This window comes from Barbatula barbatula, assembly GCF_947034865.1.
Source record: "Barbatula barbatula genome assembly, chromosome: 14".
Lineage (NCBI taxonomy): Eukaryota > Metazoa > Chordata > Actinopteri > Cypriniformes > Nemacheilidae > Barbatula > Barbatula barbatula.
The window spans coordinates 1,656,133-1,680,539 of NC_136777.1; the positions used below are offsets into that span (position 1 = coordinate 1,656,133).

At 38.9% G+C, this 24,407-nt stretch overlaps 2 protein-coding genes across 5 annotated transcripts in view; both read right to left on the bottom strand.

The window, feature by feature from the left end:
• itga9 (integrin, alpha 9) overlaps positions 1 to 13,661 on the bottom strand; it is a 57,785-nt gene extending 44,124 nt beyond the window's left edge. The window contains exons 1-5 of the mRNA XM_079473027.1: positions 13,240 to 13,661; positions 11,960 to 12,087; positions 5,731 to 5,837; positions 1,978 to 2,101; positions 565 to 632 (exon numbers count right to left, since the gene is read on the bottom strand). Of these exons, the coding sequence (XP_079329153.1) occupies positions 565 to 632; positions 1,978 to 2,101; positions 5,731 to 5,837; positions 11,960 to 12,087; positions 13,240 to 13,427 (615 nt within the window). The 5' untranslated portion in view covers positions 13,428 to 13,661. The remainder of the gene's footprint in view (positions 1 to 564; positions 633 to 1,977; positions 2,102 to 5,730; positions 5,838 to 11,959; positions 12,088 to 13,239) is intronic.
• Positions 13,662 to 13,881: 220 nt separating this feature from the next.
• golga4 (golgin A4) overlaps positions 13,882 to 24,407 on the bottom strand; it is a 30,566-nt gene continuing 20,040 nt past the window's right edge. For all 4 annotated transcript variants that reach the window (XM_079472718.1, XM_079472717.1, XM_079472716.1 and 1 more), the window contains exons 16-24: positions 24,187 to 24,308; positions 23,505 to 23,635; positions 22,969 to 23,055; positions 21,898 to 21,915; positions 21,714 to 21,782; positions 21,065 to 21,140; positions 17,783 to 17,880; positions 16,094 to 16,180; positions 13,882 to 15,172 (exon numbers count right to left, since the gene is read on the bottom strand). In XM_079472718.1, the coding sequence (XP_079328844.1) occupies positions 15,158 to 15,172; positions 16,094 to 16,180; positions 17,783 to 17,880; positions 21,065 to 21,140; positions 21,714 to 21,782; positions 21,898 to 21,915; positions 22,969 to 23,055; positions 23,505 to 23,635; positions 24,187 to 24,308 (703 nt within the window). In that variant the 3' untranslated portion in view covers positions 13,882 to 15,157. The remainder of the gene's footprint in view (positions 15,173 to 16,093; positions 16,181 to 17,782; positions 17,881 to 21,064; positions 21,141 to 21,713; positions 21,783 to 21,897; positions 21,916 to 22,968; positions 23,056 to 23,504; positions 23,636 to 24,186; positions 24,309 to 24,407) is intronic.

Here is a 24,407-nt window from a genome sequence, read left to right on the forward strand (position 1 = left end):
TCCTGAAATAATCGTGAAGCTGTATCTCTCTTTTATAATTTGATTAAACTAAATACCATTAGAAGATACAAAGTATGCAATACTACTTATATGAGATTTGCAAAAACTACATGTGTTACCCCATCTTTAAATCACATCGTCTGATGGTATTGATGAATTTATTATTGGGCATCACATCTGTCAGTCTGTGTTCTGTTATCTATTCCAAACATTTCTTGCCAAAGTCTGAATCTTGAAACTCGGCGGTTGGCTGCACTACATACGAAAGCTAAAATGGTCAAAGAGCAATACAAGGTGCACGTGGACAAACGACAAACGCAAATGTATGTATAAAACACAAACACTGTTCTGTTGAAATCTTTGCACACATTTTTTAAACAGAGCATGTGAACACAAACCAACTGATCTGTCAAGCCAAAGGCGAACATAACCTTCCATTTAAAGGTACAGTTCACACAAATATGGGTCTTTTTAGTCAGTTTAGGCCAACCATCCCTTTAAGAAACTAGATAGAACAGACTCAACTCAGCGCATATACGGAAACATGCTTGTACTACTACTGACCTCAGTAAAAACGCCGGCGATTCCGGCTTGGCAGGAGCCGTGTTCTTCCCCATAGGTTTTCTTATGGTCTGTGAGAGAGAGAGAGAGAGAGAGGGAGGGAGTGAGTGAGTGAGTGAGGAAGGAAGGAAGGAAGGAAGAATAAAAAAAACAATGATTTTTTTAATGATTTGACCACAAATGATTTTGCTATGAGCTTGGGCCAGCATTTACTGGAGTTCTTCCGACATTCCATATGGAGTTAGTCAAAGTCCCAACTCCATCCAAGAGGAATCTGGGGGCCGAGAGACTGAGGAGGACAAAGCAGCGCTACATTCAACAAAATCTCACACACATGAGGTTTTGAGGTGGGGGATTGCTGCGTTCTCTGGTTACAGAAAATATTGGGCTTGGATCCCCTCAGAATGCGGCGCGCACATGAAGACCCCCGATGCAGCGCTGCCCGGCTGAAAACGATTGGGGTCGGGAAAACAAACGGAAGGAAATATACGACTGCTTGGAAGCTAAAGAGAGAAACAAATTCTGTTCAAATTCTCGTTTCCCTCAAAACCTTCCTCACGATCTCAAAACCTCAGAGAAAACTTACTAGGATGAAAGCACGAGACTTTACATACATTACTACAATAAGAGTTTACTATGTGATGGGCGCAGTGATAAAGACTGACCCACATTTGGTAATACCAGCTGTTTGTAATAGAAATTAGTACCCTTAAAGGGACAGTTCACACAAAAATATAACATCTTTCATCAATTATTTACCCTCACGTCATTATAAACTTGCATGACCTTCTTTCTTCTGCAGAACACAAAACCAGACATTTCTCAAATTATCCTCTTTTGTGTTCCACAGAAGATTGAGGTTTTTAATGACATGAGGGTAAACAAATGATGACAGAATTTGTATTTTTGGCATTGTTGATTACAACAAATAAGACTTATTTACACAAAAAGAAAACAAACATTAGCAATGTATTGATGCAAGATAGTAAGGAGTGTTTAATGCAACTCAAGTTAATACATTCATTCATTTGCGGTCTCTTCAAATACAGTTCAAATGAATAAAGGCTGAATCATTCATTAGCTAGATGCACTTTATGTCAAGACAATTTTGTCTTGTTATTCAATATTGTAGGTGTGGCTGAACGCCTTCCTTCAGACGTACAAGTCTTGCGATGCCAGACAACATCAGTCTGAGGTTTTGGGAAGATGTGTATGCACCCTAACTCAAATTGAAGCTGCTTAAGAATGTGTGCCACAATAAACAGTATAAATCTTTGCAGCTCTGTTGTGATCATTGTTGTAGCCGATTCAAGTTAACTCACAATATGATAGACATGTCAAGATTAGATACATCAAAACCTACATTAACACTACTGGTTCATTATATGCAAACAAAGTCGAAGAGAGTAATCGTACCTTCATAACACGGTATGAGGGCCTGTGCTTTTCCCTGAAGTGTTGCCGGTATGACGGAGCAGTAGCCGTGGGGGAGTATATACTCAGATTCATAGTACACATTCTTCCAGCGGTGAGCGCAGGCCTGCAGACAGTCACATATGAAGAGCATTAAAGGCAAGAGACGTGTGGCTTATTCACATAGAAATTCTATAACGCACACATTGCCATCATCTTTCCCACCAAACAAAAAGCCTTATTGTCTTTATCTCAGGACAAAAAATATAACCCAGAGCTGAATGTAATGTTTGTATGAGGTTAGTGCTTATAGTGAGTTGAGCATCATCATTTACACATTTCAGAAGTCAGAACTTTCAGACGTTTTGTGGTGTGGACATGTGGTTTCTGGGGGTCAACGAGAGGTTTCTGAATGTTTAAGTGACCGAAAGAGTCACAAGAGTCCACTCGCATGTCTATGATATTCTGGTTTCTGGACATGGTCAAACAACCTTTTTTAATGCAAACAATGGTTTAAAGCAGCTCAAAAAGGATCATACATATCTTTAGCACAAACAAACAAAACACACAACAAAGTTTAATACTTTAGAATAGGGATGCACGATAAATTATCGGCCAAATCGGTATCGGCTGATAAATGGTCATTTTTTATGTTATCATCTAATAATAAAATTAAGGTCGATATATAATAACCGATATATAATAAATGATTTACTCTAGTTAATCTTCTTTAGGTTCACGCTGCTCACAGTTAAAATACAGTACAGTACTGACTTTCTGTCGTGATCGTTCACTTACTGCTATTAGCAAAACATTGTTGATATAGGTACAGTATGTAGATACAGTATTTATGAATGTGTAAATTATAGAAACAAATCGTATTGTTTGAATCAGACTGCTGTCTGAATGCTTTCTGTCTTGAGACCTGTTAGACTTGTGGCTATTATGACATTTTTTTCTGGGTTGATCGGAAATTTGTTTCTTGAATAAAAAATATTCCAAAAAAAATTGAAGGTTAAATAATCTTTAACTAGGTTCAAGTAGGCTTGGTATATGATTTCCAAGGGGGAGAAAGTGAACTATCGGTTACCTTGTTTTCTGCACTGAAGGTTTTCATATAAAAGCAGATGTCCACTTTTTGCCTTTTGTTTCAATCTCAGGAAATGTTATTTTCATATCGGTTTTCGACTTCCCAAGTGAAAGAATCATCAGCCAAAATGTAAATAAATCGGTGCATCCCTACTTTAGAATAAAGGTTCAAATAATCTGAATTATGAGCAACAGTAGCACATGGAAACACGCTTCTCATTTCACTATAATCATTTAACCTCCCAAAAAGTTAAAACTATGGAAAATATCAAGTAGGCTCTTCCAACCAGTAATCCAAATCTGTTTTTCTCATTAATATTGTCCTGTGACCATCAACAATAAACTTCCCCTCCCACTGTCATCAGACGCTGTTTTGTGAGTAAACAGCAGGAAGAGGAGTTCTGAAACAAAACTAGGTCATTCCTCTTACACATTTCATCCGCAGATGATATACAGTACGTCTTAATGTGCACATAACCTGAAATACCTTTTTGGAGCAAAGACTAACTTGAGCTTTCTTTCATCCATCACGTAATGAAGTTAATTTGTATTTCTATAATAAAAAACATTAAATATCATCAATACTGAGAGAACTCTTAAATATGAATGTTCCTGATGTTGCCTCATACACACAATCACAGATAAAGTCAGATGATGTTGAGAAACACACAATGCTCGTCTGTTTTTCTCCGTCAGAGACTAAAACAACCGGCTCTACTGTTTTGGCGTAGTTTCCGCTATCGTCCAAATGCAAAACGGTCTCTATTTGATAAACATCTCGGCGTTGATAAAACCTCAGACTAAAGCCTTTCTAATAAAAGCCCAAGAAAAATCTGTCAGATGAGCCTCCGCCCTGTTTTCTGGCAGCCTGCATTGGGAAAGACACGGGTCAGACGTTATGAAATACGAAGTGCTTCGCTAAATAAGGATCGAATTTTGAGGCACTTTTCTCGAGAGGATCTGAGTCAAAGGAGATTCCGGGGACCTAATCGTGTTCGTGTGCGAGCTGAGATCTGATTGGCTGAGAGACGTTGGCCACACATCTGTGCAACAGCCCTCTAACATACTTTACATGTAAACGCGACTCTATACAGATGAACGTATTAGCTACGGTGAGGCATACGAGAGGTACTGTACATCTATCTGCTTTATATACGTGTACATACGCCTATAAAGTATATGAGCGTCATGTTTGACTTGCCATGTAAGGGCTTTGATATAAAGGAATACAAATATTTTGGATTCACTTTTCCCGTAAAAGTAATATGACTTTTGTTTAAATCTCATCTTTGTCTCAGATTTTTCAGGAAGAAAAAGTGTCAGAAATCTCACCAATGTCTCATTAGAGTTTGAGAAGAGATGTCAACAGTGTCTCAAACTGACCTCAGACTTGTCAAGTCTGCAATCAAAGGTCAATATTCTCGAAAATCTCAATATGAACTCGAATATTTCTCATAAAGTACATCTCCACACAATTGTCTCATTTGTTGCTATTTAATTTCTCCCAAGCAGAGACTAAACTGATACGTAAATTAAACACAACTCCATTAAAACATCCCCTTGAGCTACAAAAGAGCAAAATGTGAACATTTCCTCTCTTTGGCATAACATATTACTGATAAAAATGTACTTTTGAAATACTTTAAAATGTGTTTCAAAACATTTTGTTGCGACTGCAATTTTATGAAACTGCAACATGGTTAAACGGCAGGAAAATCCCTGTAACACACAATCGTGGCTTACAGCTTTAGCTACTAACTAAGCCTTCATTACTGCCAAAATGATACACTATCAAAAATACACAATCACACATCTCATCTCTCTCATCATCATACTTGTGTGTATTTGTCTCTAAACATCAAAGACTGCAGCAAGTGTCCTTGCTCGCATCAACCTTCATGCCGGACCCCCACAGTTGTCACATAACAAGAGGTCTGCCCTTGAGTTGGACCACCACACGCCAAAACAAACCCCAGCATCCTCTCATCCAACGTAAGAAAGACTGCATCTGTGATCGGTGCTAATGTCTTGTTTGTCCAGTTAAAGCCCTTTAACTCCAGAGCTCAGATCTGTCATCAAGATAAAACAGCCCCACTTCAAACGCTCCAGACCCACGGTTGAGCACCGACAGGAACGCCTTTGTGTTCTCTTGATGTGACGAACAGCTGGAGTTTAACAATGCGGCCGTCGTGAAAGATATTTGTAACAATGATGGCTTCGGTTTCTCCCCATGTTTTACAAGTGAATGTGGTCTGCATAAAACAACTGCAGGATGATTAAAATTTCAGTCGGTCGGAAACGAAAATTGAGGAATTAAGGGTTGAAATAGAGAATCCTTGGGATTGTTTACTGGTACAAGAGTCTACGGTTCTCTAAAGGGATCCTCATTCTCCTTCTCTCAACGCCGCCTCAATGTGAATCACTACACAAACATCTGCACAACGTCGGCTGTAATTACCTGCTCAACATCTGAGCCTTTCATCTGCACACGAACATAAACTTTTTGAACATGTTTCCTGTGCGGTCTGCATTCCCAAAATAAACCCTTTCTACAGGCTATATGTAAGATAGAAATAGGAAAGCTATAAGCCATTAGAGAAGACACGTGTATGTTTCCCAGCATTATACAACAGTTCAGAAAATCGTCTCATTCAATCAGCATCTTACCAGAATCTTGCCGTTGGGTTTGTCCTGTTGTGCCAGACTGACCCCCATCCACTCGTCGTTCCTGTCGCCTTGACAGGTCTTCCCGCAAGACTCTCTCTGCTTATTCCCTACAGCACAGAATCAGAACGTTAGTTTTGCGATGTTGTCTGACTGAGATCAAACTGTTGACGTCGATATTTGAGACAGAATCAGAACTCAGACACCAGTGCGCATCGCTTGTGTCTGAGACAAAACACAGATGAGTTTGTGAGTTCAACACAACATCTTTGATATGTGAAACTCTTGTGTAGCTAATGTTAACATGAAACTGTGTGACTACATCACTTGTGGACAACAGAATATATTAAGAGAATAAAGTCTAGACTTAATTTTTGGGAAAATCTAAGAGGGCATTGCAGACAAAATAACGGAATACAACATCTGGGGCCGTTTCAGAAAGGAGGTTTAGTGAAAACTCAGTGTATATTAACTCAGAAATGAGATCAATTCTGGGTTTTCAGTTTCAGAATACACGGCAGGGTTACTCAAGCCCGTTTCTTAAAGAGAGGTAACTTATACTCCGAGTCAGAAACCATAGTAACTTACTCTGTGAACCTAACCTGGTCGGGAGTTTTTTTATCTTCTCCCTCTTTTTAAAGCGCAAGTGGTAAACCTCATTCATTCATTTAATACAGTCATTCATGGCACAAGTTTCAGAGCAGATTCTTTCCTTTACATTTTCTCAAAATTGGTAGTTTTCTATAGACTTCTATGGATTATTAATGACTTAATAAAGTGTATAAATAAAATGCACGAATAAAGAAATTTGTAAGTAGCAGAAATGAACAGTGTCGGTCGAACCTCCTTATTATAACAGGCCCCTGGTTGATGATGTGAAAGTCAAAATAAAGAGTTTTGAAATGAGCTTCTCTATGAACAAGAACAGCAGTCTCAAACCTAAACCTCTGAAACGCTTCTGTGTTTTCTGAAATCATCATCAATACCATGAAAAGCACAATGGTCTGCTTACTTCAATAAAAGATGGTAAAATAATGCCTTTACTGTTAATTCAATCACAATGTAAAGTGTAATGTGAGTTAAAAAGGCTTTTTTTCAGAGGACAAGAAATTTAGCGGCATCTTTCCTGTATCTTAGTGGTTAAAGCATGGCCCTAGCAACGCAAAGGTCATGGGTCACATACTCAGATACAATGTATAGTATAATGCAATGTATGTTGTTTTGGATAGAAGCCAAATGCATAACATTTTTCATAAATGTTAATCTAGTGGTGAGGGTGGGAATTGCGAACCAACGGCTTACCTCTACCTTTCAAAGGTGGCTGACGCAGAACTAACTGTGCGTTCACGCTGCTGCCGTCAAGAGCATCACAAATCGCCCTGGCCGCCCTGCCAACAACACTGTAGAAAGCTCTGACGAAGATGAAAGTTTACAGGGCTGCGTTCTCTGGAATCCTCTCAAGCGCCGGACTCCTTCGTTCCGATTGGTTGACCTGATTTCGACGCCCTTAACGGCCAGGACACGCCGCTGCCGGCTCACATTGAAAATTAATGACTTCCGGCCACTTTAACACTCTCAACGGCGGCGGTGTGAACGCACAAGTAAGATGTCGTCACTTCTTGATGGCGTATTTACGAAACCCGTTCTGTAGAGTAGTTTCTCCGTTAAGGGCTACTGTAGAAACAACATGGCCAATTCCACGTAAGAGGACCCGCGGTCTATGTATGCAGATAGAACTAGTTCATTCTAAGGCAATAATAACATAACGGTTCATTACGTAAGGTCTTTATGCACCTCTGAACACATAGTTATGTATATTATATTGCATTTCTGTCAGTAGAATCCATTACAACGTAAGAATAAATAAGCAAGGCGTGATCTATACCAGAAGGGAGTTTATCAGTGCATAAGGGTTATCTTAAATGTTTATGTATGAGCATTGAACTCCAGCGTCCGTCTCTATCAGTGATTGCGCTCAGGAGACAGAGAGACACAGAGTGATCAATCCCGAGACAGCGGCTGTATTCTTTAGCTCAGGTTTTCTTGTCCTTTTCCTCAGCAGACTAACAGCATCAGCGTAAAGACAAAAGTCAGCCTATAAAATTCCCCGATTGATCTGGAAGTCAGTTCTACTCCCACCTGATTTCCCTCTGACGGCATGAAACAAAACTTTACCACAAAACTTCACACCAGTCAGAAAGCACGATTGTATAGTGTCTTCCAAAACCAATTGAGCTGCCAACAGGCTAACCATTATAGAACCGAGAGAGTAACTGATACAGGACGCTATACATAGACAGCCACACATGAAGCGCTTCTCAACTCACAATAAAGTTTGACGTTAGCATGTTTCTAAACTAAGGACACGGTTATCGAAGTACAAAAATAAACACAAATAGATACAGCAGGTTTTCCATAAATTTAACTATTTGATTAATAAATAAGTATATATTTTTTTAATTTCTTTGTTCTGTTCAACATAAAATAAGATATTTTGAAGAATATAGGAAAGCAAACATTTCTGGGCCACTTTTGACTAGCATTGTAATTTTTCCTTCTATGGTGACCAAAAACCGTCTGGTTGTGAGCATTCTTCCAAATATCTTTCTCTGTGCTCATCCGAACAAAGACAATTATACAGATCTGAAACAACTTGAGGGTGAGTAAATGATGACGGAACTAACTGTTCCTTTAAGCTGTTTTTTTAAGCATTTAAGCTTTTATTTCAAAAAAGTAACTTCCAGTAACTTGTCAAAGGTGGGAAAAGGTCCTCCTTGTGTCTTGTTCGAGTTGTTTGAAGTTAACCCTAGAGCTGCGAAACATCCAAAGCATACAAATGGGAGCGTCAGATCTAGAGGAGGTGGGAAAACACAAACATAAGATGATATTTTCTTGGGATGGGGACAAAACATTACTTTCAATAATTAGCAGCGAAGCACCATCCAAAACACACAACTAATCGCACAGAGAGGTCAAACCTCGAGAAGAATCCACTCTGAAAAACCTTGGCCGCCACTTCAAATGAGAGCACGGGGAACGTTCCTCATCTCATCAAATCTACAACACGGTTCTCCTCGGCCATCTCTGTAACAAACGTGTTTTTGCATCTGCGTTATTTCTGAGCGACATGTTTTTAAGGTCGAGAGGAGGTTCTAGAAAAAACACCTGGATGAAACCACGCACTTGCGGAAATTATTATAGTGTAAAATAACAGGTGCAACACAAATGATCTGCTCTTTTGATAAAGAATATTGTAAAGCGCTGGTTAGAAGCCACAAATCAAATGGTATCCCACATCCAAAAATTATCTATTGGGCAAGAACAATATACAGTTAATCATTAAGTGCAGAAATAAACTCTCATCGCACAGACAATCAAATGAAGCAATTACTCTATAAAAAGATCATGATTCTTCTCTCTGTTCGTGGCTTTGAATGAGCTCTGTGCTACTTAGGAGGCAAAGCAACTTACATAGCATTATCCTATACATTTTACATAGGTCTCTGCAATCCCTGGGATCCAACCCACAACCTTAACGCAATGCTCTTACCACTGAGCTACAGGAAAGCAAAATTACTCGATTTAATGAGGAGACGTACTGAAGACGATGAAGAACGCAACAAACAAACAAACAGTAGGAACATCTTCACCAGTAAAGAAATGTGCATTAAAATGATAGTTCATCCAAAAATAAAAGATTCTCTCATCTTTATTCAAACCTGTATGACTTTCTTTTTTTCTGCAGAAAACAAAAGAAGATATTTTGAAGAATGTTGTTAACTGGCCCCTATTCTCGCGCATTGGTTTTGTGTCCATACAATAGAAGTGAATGGGTGCCGGTTACCAACTTCAAATGATCTTCTTTTGTGTAGTGCGGTAGAAAGGAAGTCATGCAGGTTTGAATTAAAAAGAGGGCGAGTAAATGATGACAGAATGTTCATCACTTTAAAGAAGAAAATGAGTCTACAACTAAAGCATTTCGCTCAACCAAAGAGCGAGACCATTTTGTATCCAATAAATTGTTTTGCGTTTCCAAGCGGATGAGTAAATGTCTTGTCATGGTGCTGTGATACCCCCTGAGCCAAAAGACATTCTTCATAAATTGACAACAGACCTTCGTAACGAACCTTTAACAAGTTCACTTAATAAATGAAAATTCTGTCATCCCTAAATCCCATTTACTCTCCCTCGTGTCGTTCAAACCTCGAATGAGACATTTTCAAGAATGTTTACACAGCTTTTTTTCATACCACATTAGCACTCGGTGACCACAGGCTGTCGAGCTCCAGAAAGGACAAAACAGCATCCAAACAGCAGTGTTAAAGAAGATCTTGTGTTTGTGTTGTGTTCCAAGTTTAAAGCCACTAATATATGACTTCAGAAGAATGTTTATGCTGTTTTTACTGTCACCGTTTGCGTCTGTTGCATGCAAATGATCTACTCTGAATTATTCACAACCGAAACAAATAAAGTCATAAGCATTTAGTCAATGATAAAAGTGTTTTCATTTTTGGGTGAACTGTTGCTTTAATGCAACTACGAAGAAACCGAGTCTAGTTCTCTGATATCAGTAGCTGTATTTCTCAAGGGAGGCCCCTGAGGGCTCTTATCCTCCATGATTCATGTGAACTGTGAGCCGGGGCCCCAGATCTACTGACATGCTTCATTTACTCATGTGTGTTCTGTCAGTAGACAGGGGTGCTGTATTAAAGCCACATAAACCACTCTCTTCTCCTCGCCGCAAGTGAAAACTCATACAGCTTCAAGAGATTTCTACACGTCGGATATTTGGCCCAGCTGCTCGGAAAATATTAGCCAAACCATTCATCATATCTATCAAAATACTGCGGAAGCCAGACCGATCTCTACAGAATGATACAGCCGTTTAGATAGACAGGATAAACAGCTATAGAATTGGTGACTTTTATATTAACTCATTAAAGTTCACCTTCAAAATGAAAATTCTGACATCATTTAAACGTCCTCTTGTCATTTCAAGCCTGTATGACTTTCTTTCTTCTGCAGAACACAAAAGAAGATATTTTGAAAAATGTTGCGAAGCCCCCCCGCCCATTCAATTGTAATGCAAGTGAATGGGGGGCTGTTAAAACATTCTTCAAAATGTATTTTTTGTGTTCTGCAGAAGAAAGAAAGACATACAGGCTTGAAATGACAAGAGGACGTTTAAATGATGTCAGAATTTTCATTCTGAAGGAGATCTACTCCTTTAATACATTTCCCCGCCCATAAAAATCTCAGTTTATGCTAAGTTTGCTAGCACAAGGATGGTGTAATATGACGTTTAAAGTAGTTTTTCTTTATTAATTTGTTTATGTTCAGATACCCTTTTGCTCATCATCAACAAACTTATTTACATTTATGCATTTGGCAGACGCTTTAAGACGCTTTTATCCAAAGCGACCTACATTTCATTATACTATACACTTGTTTCTGTGTATGTTTATTTATATTTTATTTTATTTATTTAACCTTTATTTAACCAGGAAAGGTCCCATTGAGTTTACAATAACTCTTCTCCCAGGGAGTCCTGGCCAAGACAGTCGGCCAGAAAGTTTAAAGACAAAATAACAAGATTACATACTACACCGCAAATCTCTACACATACAGTATACATACTAAAACACAAACAAAACATTATAGTTGATGTAAACAAATACAGACACACAATTTAAAGGCACCTAGTTAAAAGCAATTACACTGTTCATTCAAAGTTGACTTTAAAAGGTTTTTAAAAGTATTAATAGGTGGAAGTGTTTCTAGATTTAAGGTATGTGCAATTCCTGGGATCGAACCCACGACCTTGGCGTGGCTAGCGTCATGCTCTAACCACTTATTTCGAAAGTTGATCATCACATGTTTGGAATAGGAAACGGGGCGATCTATCAGCGCTGAAGTGAATGTTAAAACAACACATTGATAGGAAAAAACTGTCATGTTTTTATGATTATAATAACTAGAGTGAAGAACATTACCAGGACCAGAACAAGACAAACAGAGCTGGTAAAACATTCATCCAGAAAGCAGATTTCTAAATATTGACAGGTCCAAATTCCATTTTTTATTTCACCTTGAGCGGCACCGAAGTAACTACAGACAGTTCTTTTTAAATACGTGTATCCAAAGGAAAAGTATTAACGGCGAGCTAAAGCAAGTATTCAGACGGACGAGTCAATAGCACTTAGAGAGAGGGATGTGGTGTGATGATACAGACCTCGGCCCAGGTCTATCTCAGTGCAGCGCTGCTCGGGGTTGTTGCGGATTCTGCACTTGTACACGGCACCGGGCGAATGAACCGAACTGCTGTAGGATGAGTTTGCTTTGGGCGCCCCAACCACAATCCTACACACATCAGAACACACGGTCACAGATAAACACACAGAGCTTTTGATGTAATGCAAAACAATATACGGTACATTGTCAGTAGTAATTCCTGTGATTCAGGAATGGACACGTAAGCAACAGGTGATCAGCAGGAACGACTGGTTCAAGTTTTGATATCGAGACGGAATGCTGGACGGGCTTTCGGGATCGTTTTTTAGGATTTCATTCAGGACTGGAGGCAATTTTTGTCATGTTGACATGGATGGACTGTATAACTTGTGATGCGAGTTCTATCAACTTTACACTCGTTTATCAAAAAAAGATTTGTTTACAAATGCAATTGTAAAATGTTAAAACCATTACAAGTTTTCTATATTTACTCCGTTCCGGGTTCTATTCCAGTAGGATTAAATTATGTTTTCTTGATTCCCATTCAACATCCCACCAATAGAACCCTACACATGACCCACAGACAACATTGTTTCCGTTAAAACCATACAATTCCCATTACAACTAGACTATTCAATGGTTTTTATTGGGATTTTTCAGCAAGGATGGTATTCAGTGAGCCAAGCGCTAGGCCAATGCTCCCTTAGTTTATAATGATAAAATATGAAAACATATTTTTCGCAAGAAGTTCTTGTAATGCCAACAAAGTCCAATTGTCGCAGTCAAACATGCAAAATACGTCACAGTGTTTATGCTCGACTTCTAAACATGTTTATATCATATCACATAAACAACAATTCATTGACCGTATTTTGTCAGAGAAAGCGCGAGAGCGCCACAATCCAAAGTAAACAAAGAAGATAAACAAATAACGCAAAATAAACAAGAACAAGCTCACACGCGGTTCTTGTGACATTTTAATTCTGTTTATAAAAGTTCCGTCAGCGCGTCTTCCCGCAGATGCGCTCGTGAGGAGGTTACCATAGCAACAGAAGTCCGCCAGAGAGCTTCAGCATCCGTGTCGAAAAAACAAAAGCATAGATGTATACAGAAAAGTGTTGTTGTTGTTTTGAAGGGTTTAATATAAGTTAGCTTAGACTGCACTAACTCTTACGCAAATATTTCCAGTCTCACAAATACCAACAGCCTTTCTAAACCCATGAAAGTCCGTCTTTTTTTAATAGTATCTCAACTAAAAACCCAACTTTACGTAATACCCACCAGCGTGTGTTGTCGTGGACGTGCTCCAGGACCGAATATCCAAAAAACGTCGATTCCGGCCCGCGGAAGACCACGGGATGATCCAAGTCAATGTTAAAAGAATAAGCCAAAGAAACAAAAGCCAAACACACAAAAGCATCCAAAGTGCGTATTTTCCGAGGAGACCGTTCCGTCATTCTGTTGCGCATCCTCGGCGTTCCAGTCAATCTGAGGAGAACTTTATAAAAGCGACTCGATCTCTAGAAACTTGAGATTAATGCGAGAAAGTGCATCTAAACAGCTTTTATTCCTCTAAGTGCGAATGAAACGCGTGCATGTGAGCTGTAAAAGAAAGGTTTGCGTTAGGGCTGAGGGCTCATTGCTGGCTGCTCTCGTCTGTTGCGTCTGTTGAGTTTCTCTTGGCATTAAAGTGAGCCGCGCTCTCGTGAACGCGCGTTGCGTGCGAGCATCACGTTACAGCTGCGCAGAGCGGCGTCCATTGGCGACGCCTATCGTCGGCGCTCGGTACTGCCGGATGCTCTAATACAGAATCTGAATCAGAAAGAGCTTTATTGTTAAGTATGCTTGAGCATACAAGGAATTTGTTTTAGTGACATAAGTTTCTTCCAGTGTACAGAGACAACAACACACAAACAAAATATAGGCAAATAAATAAGTTTATAAACAGTTGTGTTAGAAATGATAACGGGATAGGATTGAGTAGATGCAGGGATGTACTGGGATGGAGGGATAACAAATGAATATAAGGATATTGCACATTTTTATTGCATAAGTGGGCAACATTTAACTGTTCATGAGGTAGATTGCCTGGGGGAAGAAACTGTGCCTGACTGTCCTGGTATTTGCGGCTCTGAAGCGCCGGCTTCATTTTGGTTAACATTTATGAAAACCTCCAAACATTTGACAGTTTGACAAATATTTAAAGACAGGATAAAGGATGACACGCACAGTAGAAGTTCTTAGACATACGTCATAGATACAAATAATTATTTAGTAGGACCTTGTGCTCTTTGTATGACATGGAGCTTATTGCTCCCCGAATTCTTTGTAAGTCGCTTTGGAGAAAAGCGTCTGCTTAATGACTTAATGTAAATGTAGGATCCAAAACAGTCAAGGTATTACCATCTGTTACCGTTGTGCGTACCATGGTATGTCCACAGTAAATTTATTATAAGTACAGCTTGTCATAATGATGTTACAATCATATGCAAAACCATTACATTAGTGCAAAAACTGATTTTTCAAAAATATTAAACAGATTCTCAATGCCGGGCAAAAAAAGCGTTGAATGTAGTGTAAATAAAACTTTTATTAGTTGTCTTAAAATTTATTTACCGTCGCAATGTGCCCTACAGAGAATTACAGCATTATTGTTTGCGTCTATGAATATTTACAATTTACAATATGTAGCATGATTCTATTCTGTCAGTTTCCCTAGAAAATACCGTATTAAATAAGACATAGAATATAAATCAGTATACAATCAGCTTACAGTACTAGGAGCCCGTGTCTACATATCGTACATGTGCTGGACAGACCGTTAAAGGGTAATTTCATCTTACCATAAAAGAAAGCAAAAAGAAATGCAGAGGAAAATATTGCAGGAAAAGAAATCAAACTTAAACTTACAATCAAACATATTGCACAAATCATACGGATGCAGCTTTATAAAATAACCGTCTAACCTTAAAAAAAGCAACAAAATTCCATATAATAAATTATTTCCTGGCAAGCTATTTCATTCAGGAATATTTATTTCTCTCAATATCTTAATCTAACCTAATTCCCTTGTACCAGTAACCACACACACACACACACACATACAGAGATAAGAAGACCGGGTGCTTTCATGACAATGGTCTCTCAGCAGCAGATGCATCTGTTCTTGTCAAGCAGGTACCGGCACGGTTCATCCACCTCACCGAAGCCAAGGCTATAAAACACAGATGGAGAACAGGAGCTCACTTTCTTGCAGACAAATACAACCCACAAACTGAAGCAAGAACATTTCACATCACAATTACTAGATTTTAGGAGAGAATAGGAGGGATGCTTTTCTGTTTAAATATTGTGGTTGCTATGCAGTTAATTGCCTGATTTTACCAGTGAACTTGTCCTGAAAGAGTCCTATGATTTGGAACAAATGGTGCAGGACAAGTTTAATTGTACAGTTAAAGTCCCCGTGAACCAGAAGTTGCGTTTCACTTCCGTACTTTGACGTATTTCCGAGAAAAACTGAATTTTGAATGAGGAAAAATAGGGGCCGTGGTTTTAGTATTTCTCTGCGATTTGATGTATAAAAACAGCTGTTGCATTTTGTTGAAGAGGAGTTGCACAGTTGAAGGGGAGGGGTTAACGGATGCTCCGCCCAAGACGTCAAACATACGTCATCTAAGATGGATAGGACGGAAGTGCATTTCCAGACTTCAACTAAAGATGCTAAAGGCCACACGATTTAAAAAAAAGATAGTGAGCCACATTGAAAAACTATTTACAATAAATGCTGCAATATTTCATGAAAGAATAATGAGCAATATTACTAGATATATTCATAAATAGTGACAGAATAAATATATTTTATTCCGTCCAACATCAAGAAGACTAAAGCTAACTAAAACAACTTAACAAATATTAGAACTTTAAATTCCTGAAATCTGACTAATCTCTGTGATTTAATTCATGAGCGATTACACAGAGACAGAACATCAACACATCTGGGATACTCTGTTTAAAGCAGTGTGTTGACACAGGGAAATTACAAGTCTTTGAAGATTCACCCTTGAAAACGCTTGCAGACAAACTGCTATCGCATACTAAACTACAACAGTCCCAGAATACATCAAACCCTGCTCACCATCGCACGGGAATCCTCCCGCTCCATAACCGTCTGTGCCTGGTCAGGGGGAAACTTCAGCACGGATGTTATAACTTTTGCCATCGTCTGTGGGGAAAAAAAAGATCAAACTGATCAAACGCATGCTTACTAAGCAAAACCTGTTACCACAATGTCAGTGTGTTGCTAAGATGTTCTGATAGCTTTAGCCCGATGCTTGGGAGTGGAAGGTTTGTATTTGGTTCTCTTGGCAATTTTGTTTAGCCTGATAAACCTTCATGTATTTAGCTTGTACATGAAAGTAAAAAACCCAAGTGTTCGCTGTAGCAAGAGAGATATATGCCTTAGAAAACACTACTTCTGGTCATTTAAAATAATTATTATAGTAAGAAAATCTTTGTCTTTAAACGCTTCTATTTAAGTGAATCATTTATGCAAGTATTCTTTTGCTGAACATCATTAACTTCAAGAACACACGAGACACCATGAAATCATTAGATATTCTCATCGGTCTCAGGATGTTACACGTTTTTTCCAATGATGTCTTCATGCAACTAAATGGGTCTCATATTGTTGGGTGGGGAATACATTGAATGAGCCACAAAGCCAAGCAACCGCAGGACTCATTCGTGCATGGACATGTTTTTACGCTTCAATTGTGTATTGAACGCCATGTCAAAGTGAAAAATCATTTCACCGAATCATTAGACCCGCCCATCCTCAGCCTCTGTGAGCAATTACAACTCGCAAACACAATACAGGCCTTCTGCTGTGTATTCAAGCCTGGATAGATCTTCCAGTGTTCATGTGCACATAAAAACCCTGAGCTTAATCAGAACCAGCTCGGCTCGGCCGTACCTCGAGCAGCTCTCTTAAAGCGACAGGCGCTATCGGGTCTCGTGATGACAACGAGCTGCCAGGCCGCCCGCAAGACTTCCTCTCTCACAGGGAAGCCTGCTGTGATGTCATGAGGTCCTGACTGTTTATGAGAAACCAGGGGATTCCTGCTGGTTTTAGGGTGGTGTCCGGCGGGCTGTTAATTAACCTCTGCTAAACGGACCAGAATTGTTCATTACAGTCCTGTTGGGAGTTAGCATGGGAGTAAATATTTTTATACGTTTCCATCCGGACTCCCCATCACACTGCATCCTTCCTCTTAAAAAAGTCACGACTTATGTTGTGGAAAAACAAACAAGCGTTGCGGGGAAAGAAACTTGTAGGCAAATCATAACATCCATTCAAATGGTTCACGTTAGGGCTGTGTATCAGAATCTTTCTACAAAATTGTTTTGGAAAAATTAATCCACAATAACAATATTTGTTTATACAGCGCGAGCTCCACAGTTATTACGTCAGGGCAGTCTAAAGTGTACGGTGCAAGGTTTTATGCCTATTGGTTGTTTATATTTGTTTACAACGCGATTTGCAGCCTGCAGCACAGAGCAGCGAGAGTCACGTAATTTGTTGGAATTACGATGCCGGCTCAACATCGTCATGTCTGTCAGCCATCGGTGATGGACGACAGCATCGTCTATCGGCCCAACCTTAAATGTGTTATATCAAAACAATACCAATATTTAAGATGATTAAAATCATTCATCATCAATTAATGACAATATTTTGACAGCCCTAGTTCACATAGGTGTAGCTATTTGAACAATGAACAGATGACGTCATGGTACAGAGTAGCAATAAACCCCCAAAATATACCTTAGTCTCTCGTCCCATCATATATTCAAACATAACCTTCCGAAGGTACTCAAACTCGGTGGGCTCGGAGAAAGGGTCGACGCTGTTGTGGGAAGCATCTATAAAACAAAAAAAAACAGAACAATATTAAACTGTACAGCAAGGGTCTAATAGATTATTAAAACAAAAACTATTAAAACATTCTGTGTATTTAAATGAAATTAAAATAAAATCAATAAAACAATGACAACAACACATAACACTAGGTACTGTCTTTAATTTAAATCTTTTTGGTATCTTTAACCCTTATTATCATTCATAAGGAAATAATGTCATGTCTGTAGTGGGACCTGGGCCTTGAGATTTGTTTAACTGCTAGTATAAGTGCATGTAAAAGATAAAAAACACATTCAAACACTCGTTCATTCACTTCAACACACACCCATAAGAAGCACGTGGCAATAATCAGTCCGTAAATCAGACACGCTTCCAGTCGAGCAGTTACGGGTGCCGGCTCTCAGTAACACTGGACATAATGACGGCATTGTGACCAAATACAAGACGCTTTAGCTCAATCTAGGTGGGGGCTTTTCTGCGCTCCACCCTTTATTTAACGGATAAGTGGGTGTGAGGATAAACGTCACAGGCGCTGCGACTGCACCAACAAAAACTAACTTGAGTTATTTTAAAACACTATGTCATGAAGTCATTGAATGGGTGGGTAGTATATTGCTGTGGAAAACATGATGTCAAATTCCTATGAGAAGAACATCAGAACATTCAGCCTGCACACATCATTACATTTTGAGTTACAAACTATAACTTTTGTTTATGTATTAATTTGGAGGAATTTCGATCAGATTTACAATTCATTGTATTCAATGTGCTTGTAAACAGATGCTAGAAGCAACATGTAATGCAAAAATGGGGGGAAAAAATGATGTTTAAAGTAGCTTATACTTTAGTTTTTCTTTTCTTGCTTAAGGCTAAAATACACTACAAGACTTATGCTCAGATTTTGCCCAGATTCAAAATCTTGAAGTGTGTTCCAGTTTAAAGAAATGGGTCAACTTCAAAATGAAAATTGTGATTTTCTACACGCCCTCTTGTCATATTAAACCTGTGTGACTTTCTTTCTTCTGCAGAACACAAAAGATGTTTTGAAAAATATCGGTAACAGAACACCTTTGGTCCGTATTGACTTGCATTGGTTTTCTGTACATTAAACAGTCAATGGGGGCCAACGGTTTTTGGTTAACAGCAATTTTCAAAATATCTTCTTTTGTGTTTTGCAGAAGAAAGAAAGTCAAAAAGTTTTTAAAATGGCAGCAGGTCAAATAAAGGCGATTTATTCCTTTAAGACTGGATCACTCTTACATTTATATTAATCTAAACTTGAAATCATATTAGCTCTTGCGTGTCTCGTGACTAGCTGTCAAGAACCAAAGAAAGATAAAAAAGCTGATAAAAATGTTCAATTAAAGAAGTCCTACACATCTGGATGGCATGAAAAAATCTTAGTTTTTGGGTGACATACTGTACTCCTTTAATGAATTTTAATGCATTCTGGGATTGTTTTCCCCCGTAACGTTTAATGCAATGCTTCTTTAGAAATTCCACAACTATTGCGCAAAACACAACATAATGTAGCCGTCTAACTTTTCTAAAAGCAATGGCATCAGATGTGTGTAGATTTAGGACAAAGACATTTTTGTCTGACTTGAACAGAGAGCACACGAGGGACGAACGAGATCTGTTTGTATTACGGTGGTCTTTTAGTCTCATTAGTGCTGTAAATGAATGGCAGATAGCAGGAGCCGTGTGTCCCTCTGGAAAGTCTATTTAACATCTTCTGATGAGATCAGGGTGTGTGAACATCCAAACACAGACAGCTTGATAGAGAGAGACAGAGCTGAAGGTGCCGCTGAAACCCAAACAAGCCTTTGATCAGGAAGCATGGAGAAATGAGGATCTAATAAATAACCCGACCTGTCTGACCGACCCCAGGACAGCCCAAATGGGCCAACAGGGACGTAAGACGAGCCGTAAGGACCTGGTCTTCAAAACAACTATATTTTTTTCCACACAGAAATCTAGTGTATGAATACTTGTGGAAAACCATGTTAAAGCACATGTTTGTGAGCGGTTGTTGACCAAAACTCATAAAGGTGGGTTCACAACTAAGACGATAACTACTGTTTGTTCTAAGGAATTTCCCCCAAAAAATGTAAAATGATGTCATAATTTACCCACCATATGGTTGTTCCAAACCGGTATACATTTCTGTGTTCTGCTGAACACAAAGGAAGATATTTGGAAGAATGTCAGTAACAGATCTCATCCCCAATATTGCCATAGTAGAAAAAATAAGTACTGTGGGAGGAGGGATGAGATCTGTTTGGTCACTGACATTTTTATAAATATCTTTCACTGTGTTTATCAGAACAAAGACATTTATACAGATTTTAAACAATCCGAGGGTGAGTAAATGATGACAGAATGTTCATTTTGGGGTGACCAATCCCTTTAAGAGATATCTTTGGAATCACTTTCAGAGTAACTTTTTCCCAGCTGATGAATACTACTTTGAAAGCCAATGAAAATCCATTGAAATGTCAAGGTTGTTGTATTCAGTATACATTTTTGTAACACAAGGAACATTAATTTGACTATCTAACGTATGTCCAGTAGCAAAAGCCCAGTAACATGTTTCGATTGGGTTTGCTTTTTCCTGGGTATTATAATAGGTAAGATACGCACTTACTGCCTTTTCTTTATAAGATATAAAGCTACATTCTAAGACAGAACCATACAGCTTTGAGGTTTGTGAATCTGGGGTCATCGGTGGGAACCGAGGAGACACGCAGCCTGTGAAAGGCATTAGATTTAGGGAAGAGCTTTTTATTACATCAGCAGGGAAAAGCTGTGGAGGGGTCCGGAGCGCTCGGTAAAACACAACCTGTCGCTTTCAAATGTCTGAGGATCTGTGAGCCGTGCCAATGTGTGTGATTGATAGAGGGCTGTTAATCCAGTGACTGATCGCTGTGTGAGAATAAAGATGAGGTTTGTCTCCCATCATTTGTTAAACTTATATGTACAGAGCAGGTGAAGAGATATCTGACATACATTTTCCACTCATTAGGACTCTGAAGTGCCCAACTTTATTTTACAAATGGACAAATAATGACAGCAAATGGCATGCGGAAAACAGATGGGTTTGGACATACTGTTCGAACCCCCCCTCATGATCTACGATTCTACATCGATCAATACACAAGCTGTTTATTATTTATTATGATTTACCTTTATATGTGCTTCCCAGGTGAGTCACCACTGTGTGTTTCTGGGAACGTCTTATCTTGTCCTCCAGTGCATAAATCTGTAGATCACATCATTTATTTAATAATATATAATTTGTACTTCACAAAACAATGTACAGGTTGCATTTCACTGTCTGAGAAAAGTTGGATTTGTATCATAAATTTTCATTAAAAAGTAATCTGATTAGAGTCTAGAAATTGGTAAATCACAGTTAAAGTCATTTCCAGACCGCTGATTCTCAGTGTTTTAACAACAAAACATGGTATGGCCCCGGGTAAAGAAGGGTTATAAAAATAAAGACATGCCCACTGTGTGCACGTCCCCGTGTGAGTTCACATTCGTGTGGGGTGAGAGAACCAGCGTGAACGCTCCTGTAACTATTTGTAAGGTTTAAGTAAGAGTAAACAGATGTGCAGTGTAATGAACCCAACACCTCGAGCGGAATAAGAGCTCTGAGAATCACAAATTCTGTTGTCTTAGGAAAATACTTCACATGATTGTACTACAGGTAACACTATAGTACAATGGCACTGTTACTTTCTAGTGTCTGGGTCATTCATTTGACATTTTTGAAGAATTTGCCTGGGCTGATGAATGCAAATTTACAAGAAGAACATCTCTCCTCATTTACCCTGTCATGGTATTCCTGCTCCTTCAGCCTGGCTTCGCTCAGCAGGGTCGTCTTTTCTGCAAGCTGAAGCTGATTGGTCAAAGAAAAAAACAAACAAACAGACAATGAGCACAACACATGCAGACTAACGCCGTGTTTGAGTTTAAGGAAAAACATGTTTTGATATTAAAGGCTCAAAACTCACCTTCAGCTCATCTAGGCCCTGAAAAACAACAGATTAAACCAATTAGACAACTGCAGCAATATGCATAAACATAAAACTTTATAACAACTAGATTGTTTATTTTGGAGTGAGGCATTTACATTCAAAGGTTGCATCATGAGAGACAAAAATAGAAATCTCATTTTAAAATGTGACGTTTGTAGAAAACGAGTCCTTGTGTTTCCAATCTGATTTTGGTTTAAATCTCAACGTGTCGGTTTTAACAATGGAAAAAAACACGGTGTGACTTCAGGCTGTAAAAATGCAGCTCGAGATGCAGTGGTTCGCTGCGTGTTTCATGTCTGTGAGAGAAAGCTCTGTAACGGCACACTTTCGTTCCGAACAACGCTCAACTTTTTGCCTACCCAGCATGCAGAGTTCGCCTGAGAGCCGCACGACAGCATACGGTAAATCCAGCGGGACGCTCTCAGAGGGGTTCATTCAGAACAGAAACTGTCTGTTGAAGGCCTCTTTCTCAGGGGGAACATTACAAACCTTTCAGGAGATTCATTCTGACAGACTATTCTGAAGTGTGGAGTATTATACTCAAACTTAAAAAGTGACTAGAAGGAAATACTGCAGCTTTAATAAGAACTAGGGCTGCTTTGGAAGGAAGTGAGCTAAATAGGACCTGGGATCCAGCTTGGCATGTATGGATATGCCTGTTTCCAAATCACATTTTAAGGCATCATTTTAGAATTGTGTCAATACAACCATTTCAAATCGCGCCTAAATAGTTTAAAGGCCTTTATATGAATAAGAGCGTGATTATATAATGTAACGCTAGACTATGATGACAGAAAAAACAGATGTTTCGTTAATAGCGTTAATTTTATTTTACACGTTACTCTGAAAAAAATGATTGCATGCATTAACGCATTAACGTTGACAGCCCTACTTTTAACTTTTAAAATATACATACATTATTAATAAATAACACGCGTCCATCAGCTGGACCAAAACTCTCTCAAATGGGCCTAGAGTCTGTGTTATTGTCTGAATACATAAATAGAAATCTGAAGGTAGGAATATATATATAAACTCTGATCGTACCTGAGGGCCACTGAGACTTCTCTGCTGTAACTCCTCTAACTCCTTCTGCACCTCCCACACGCGGTCGCCCATCTCCACCTCACGGTTCTACAGGAAAAAAACAAAACCCGTGAGCCATTTCTGACAATTCAGCCAGACTGTATTCATTTTCTGCTAATAAACCTAGGTCTTAAAATACACGGAGAAACAATTACATCTATTAGCTGCGAAAATAATCCTTTAACAAATATTTAACATACTTCCACGTCAGGATAGTGAACGTAAATGTAGGCAACATAAGGTCTTCATCATTCTCTACACCTCCAGTGAGGTGGTAGTCTGAGGTAATCGTTTCCTGATGATACACAAACTATTAACTGAAACCTGAAGGTTGTGACTTCATATGAAGGAATTTAGAGGAAATGATAAACTCCTCACGAAACATGTTTCCAGGCGATGAAACAAAACAACAGTCTGCTTTTCATTTCTTGTCTTGTACAACACACGTGACATTAATTCTGATTCAAAAATGACTTCAATTGACTGTATTTCTGTACCTGAAGGACCTGCTCGTACTGCTGAACCGATCTGTTCAGGTCTTCTTCCTTCTGAGCGATAATTTTTTGGAGCTGGTTCACTTCTTCTCGATGGCTGTTAATGAGATCGGTTTCAACACCCTGAGCTTTCTCTGTGTGGACATGGGCACGAAAATACAGTATTAAGACAAGAGGGTCACCATAGGGTCTACATCACTTTCACACTGGATGAGTTACACGGCAGGATTGAAAACACATGGTATATCAATAATGCATTTCATTTCTTACATTTACGGAGAGCAGTAAATCAGAAAATGTGACCAACTATGAAACAGAATAATGTGTCTTCCATGGTTATTCTTTATTGTTTTCAATCAAAATTCTAGTTTTATTAAAGACATATAAAAAAAAACATGGTTAAACCATAGTACTACCTACTAGGCATTAGTTTTCATATCATGGTAATTGCCTGGGAGTTTTACCACGGTATGTTTTATTATCGTGGTATTCCATAGCATTTGAGTAGCAGATATAGCAAAACTGTTTCTACTGTGATTTCACAGAAATGTACACAATGCTACCTAAAACTATTTATGTTTTTTTTAGTGCCTATAGTAATACTACAACAAATCGATTACCGTGGTAAACTGCGATTATCCCGATTAAATGTGCGATTATCCCGATAAAACATGCTGCTGCTTACCGATGGTCTCCTTTATTGAGCCTTCTAGTGCCTTCTCCTTCAAGGCCATCTGAGTGTTAAACTCCCTCATTATCTGCTTAATAGCAGAATTCTGTTTGATCTCCATATCTTCCAGTTCGAGCCTGTTGAAAAAGGTCACCATTAGTATGAACCCAGGAAAGGAAGTGCTTTACCTTGCATCCATAAGTCAAGGAGCGACATGAATGATACCCGCACCTGCT